Below are 3,053 nucleotides of genomic sequence, written 5' to 3'. Positions count from 1 at the left end.
TGTCCTTCCTAAAGTAAGGAGCCCAAGACTGAACACAATATTCCAAATGTAGCCTAACCAATGACATATACAATGAAATTATAACCTCTTTAGACTTGTATTCAATATTTCTGTAGATACACCTTAAAATCCTACTTGCCCTACCACTAGCAACATCACACTGCTTGAATGGCTTTAGAGACTGATCACTTATTACACCAAGATCCCTTTCCTTCATAACACTATTAAGGTTATTCCCATCCTAATTATACTTATAATTCAAATTATGATAACCCACACGCGTTATCTTGCATTTATTATAATTAAAACCCATCTTCCATTTATTTGCTTAACACACTAAATGATCTAAATCCTTTTGTAAATCAGCAGCATCCTCTTCACAGTCAGCAACACCCAAGATCTTAATACCATCTGCAAATATAAGTAATTTATTGACCATTCCTTCATCTATGTCACTGATGTAAATCAAAAAGAGCAAAGGTCCTAAGACTGAGCCCTGAGATACCCCACTTGTGACATTAATCCAGTTATGTATCAACAGTAATCAATATCGTCTTATCCTTCATTAAAGTCCCCGCACTTTAAGCTGTAAGTGCGTTAAAAATGTGATAGTCAATCCCTTAGCGTTCATAATGGGTGGCAGATAGCTTTAGTAGCTTTGCTATCAATACTCGTTGGTTTATTAAAAGTAATAATTCATGTCCATACTTTCATTCTTATAGAATGTCATTAAGTTGGAGAAAACTGTAAAATTCTACTTGTTGAACATAAACTATACAACTGCCTATATGTACTGTGTACATTGTGTGGCTCGAATCCCGAATTTTAGTGTTATGAGCGTTCAATCTGAGCCATCTTGAGGTGCAAGTAATATTAAAAGCTCGGTATATTTTATTTGTATAACTATAATTGTTATTTTATGATTGTGCTAAAAGTATAAATATTATTAAGTTTCCGGTAATAATTTTTATTCCATTGTAGTGTTCAAAAGAAAAAGGTTTGTTGACATTATATTTATTATTTATTTTATTTTATTGTAACGTTAAAAAGTAATGACCTGACAATAATTATTGATTTATTTCAAATAAACAATGGAATAGAACTTTTCCATAACCTGACTTAAAAACCAAAGTCAGTCTCTACTCGTATGATGTTGAAAGAGAAAAGTTTGTATCAAGAATATATACTCATATTAATAAGCTTTCGGTGTCTTCATATAATCTGATAAACAGAACTACCTTCGTCAGTCAAATTGTAGAGATTTTGGGAAACAGAAACTTGTCGTTAATAACCTTTCTGTGTTTTGATATATTCTTATAAACAGGGCTCCCTCTGTCGGTCAAACTGTAGAAACAGAAACTTGTCGTTAATAACCTTTCTGTGTTTTGATATATTCTTATAAACAGGGCTCCCTTTGTCGGTCAAACTGTAGAAACAGAAACTTGTCGTTAATAGCCCTTCTCTGTTTTGATATATTCTTATAAACAGGGCTCCCTCTGTCGGTCAAACTGTAGAAACAAAAACTTGTCGTTAATAGCCTTTCTCTGTTTTGATATATTCTTATAAACAGGGCTCCCTTTGTCGGTCAAACTATAGAAACGTTGGGAAACTCACAAATACCACCAATAATTTGCCTCATTTTGATATAACGTCAAAACAGAATTCCCTCTGTTGGTCAAACTGTACAAAAACTGCTAACTTGGGACTTACCATCAATCAGTTGTCTTTGTTTTGATATAATCTCATCACAGAACTCCCTCTGTCGGTCAAACCGTAAAATCATAATATCCCGTTGTCGTAGTTCGTGTTCTCGAATTAACTGGTCAGCTTGCATTTCAATTTCTAATAAAACAACAAGTAAGATACCATGTCAAATAAAACCAAATTAACTCCCTTGTTAACCTAAATACTTCAAAAATAGGGTAGCAAATACTCATAAAATACAGAAAACTTATTAAGCATTTCTATAAAAATTATTTGCTTGTTTACATATCTATTACGGGTAATATTTATATGTAAAATTTTTTGGCCATAGTAAAATCAAACAAATATTAAACATATTTTTTAAAAACGTTAAAAATTGCGGACAAAAAAGGATTGAGTGTGCGACAGGAATGAAATCAAAATTGGCGGCTAAACTGGTAGTTACACTTATTACATTGATAATACTTTTACAGCAAATATTCATTCAATAGTTAACTAGACCGAGTATTTTGTTTTACCCACCATCATGCCCCAAGTTGAACACTCAATCCTTTTTTGTCCGCAACTTTTATTAACATTTAAGGTGTTTTTGTTAGATATCACGACTTTTTGCCAATACACACCAACAAACCACACCCGATAGCAGCCCACATTAGTATTAGAATCGCAACCCTATTATTCGGTATAGACCTTTATTTAACAAAATCAACCGGATTCTTTAAAATAGATTGTGGTAGTTTTTTCCTTTCTGAAACAGTGTTAATAGCTTCCTTTATTGTAACACCATGGAATTTAGATTACCAGTTTCTTGTCATCACCCCCAAAACGATCGGTACAGCCATATCAAGCATCATTATTTATGCTAATTACTTATGCTAATATCACTTGATGCTAAACGTTCCTTAGTTAGGAGAATTTGATAAAATTTAGTAAATTTTTTCTTAAAAGTTGGCAATGAATAATAATCGTCCACCCGTATGATTCTTTTGAAAACGTGAGCTAGAAACAGCTAATCTAGTTTGCATGGCCTAACCAATACTTATGTATCTGCACGTCCTTTGACCTTATAGTTTTGCTAATCTAAATCAGCCGTCTTTAATCCGAATGACAATAACTAAAACGTCCCACTTTTACTCTTAGTTGAAGCTGTAGTAAAAATTTCAGACTGATAGATCACGTGACTTTTTGCGTAGGCGTGCGCAAACATTTTCGTCAAATTTCGGTGGTTTTTGTTGAATAACTTTACACACGTGGCTTATATTTACACCAAATGAGACTCCTAATTGTAAGTTGTAAAGATCTATCAGTGTACCAATTTTGAAAAAAAAAAAATCATAAAAGTTAAGTAT

At 32.7% G+C, this 3,053-nt stretch overlaps 1 protein-coding gene across 1 annotated transcript in view; it reads right to left on the bottom strand.

Annotated features, from left to right (window-relative positions):
- Window positions 1-1,842, bottom strand: part of LOC111089730 (kinesin-like protein KIF19) — a gene marked incomplete at its 5' end in the record, with an annotated part of 35,036 nt that extends 33,194 nt beyond the window's left edge. Inside the window, one exon of the mRNA XM_022402718.1 lies at window positions 1,711-1,842. Coding sequence (XP_022258426.1) covers window positions 1,711-1,842 — 132 coding nt within the window. The remainder of the gene's footprint in view (window positions 1-1,710) is intronic.
- Between the last annotated feature and the right edge of the window lie 1,211 nt (window positions 1,843-3,053).

This window comes from Limulus polyphemus, unplaced genomic scaffold (genome assembly GCF_000517525.1).
Source record: "Limulus polyphemus unplaced genomic scaffold, Limulus_polyphemus-2.1.2 Scaffold7198, whole genome shotgun sequence".
In the NCBI taxonomy this organism is placed as follows: domain Eukaryota; kingdom Metazoa; phylum Arthropoda; class Merostomata; order Xiphosura; family Limulidae; genus Limulus; species Limulus polyphemus.
Note: the sequence above shows the minus strand (reverse complement) of the source record. Positions and strands in the feature narration are given on the sequence as shown.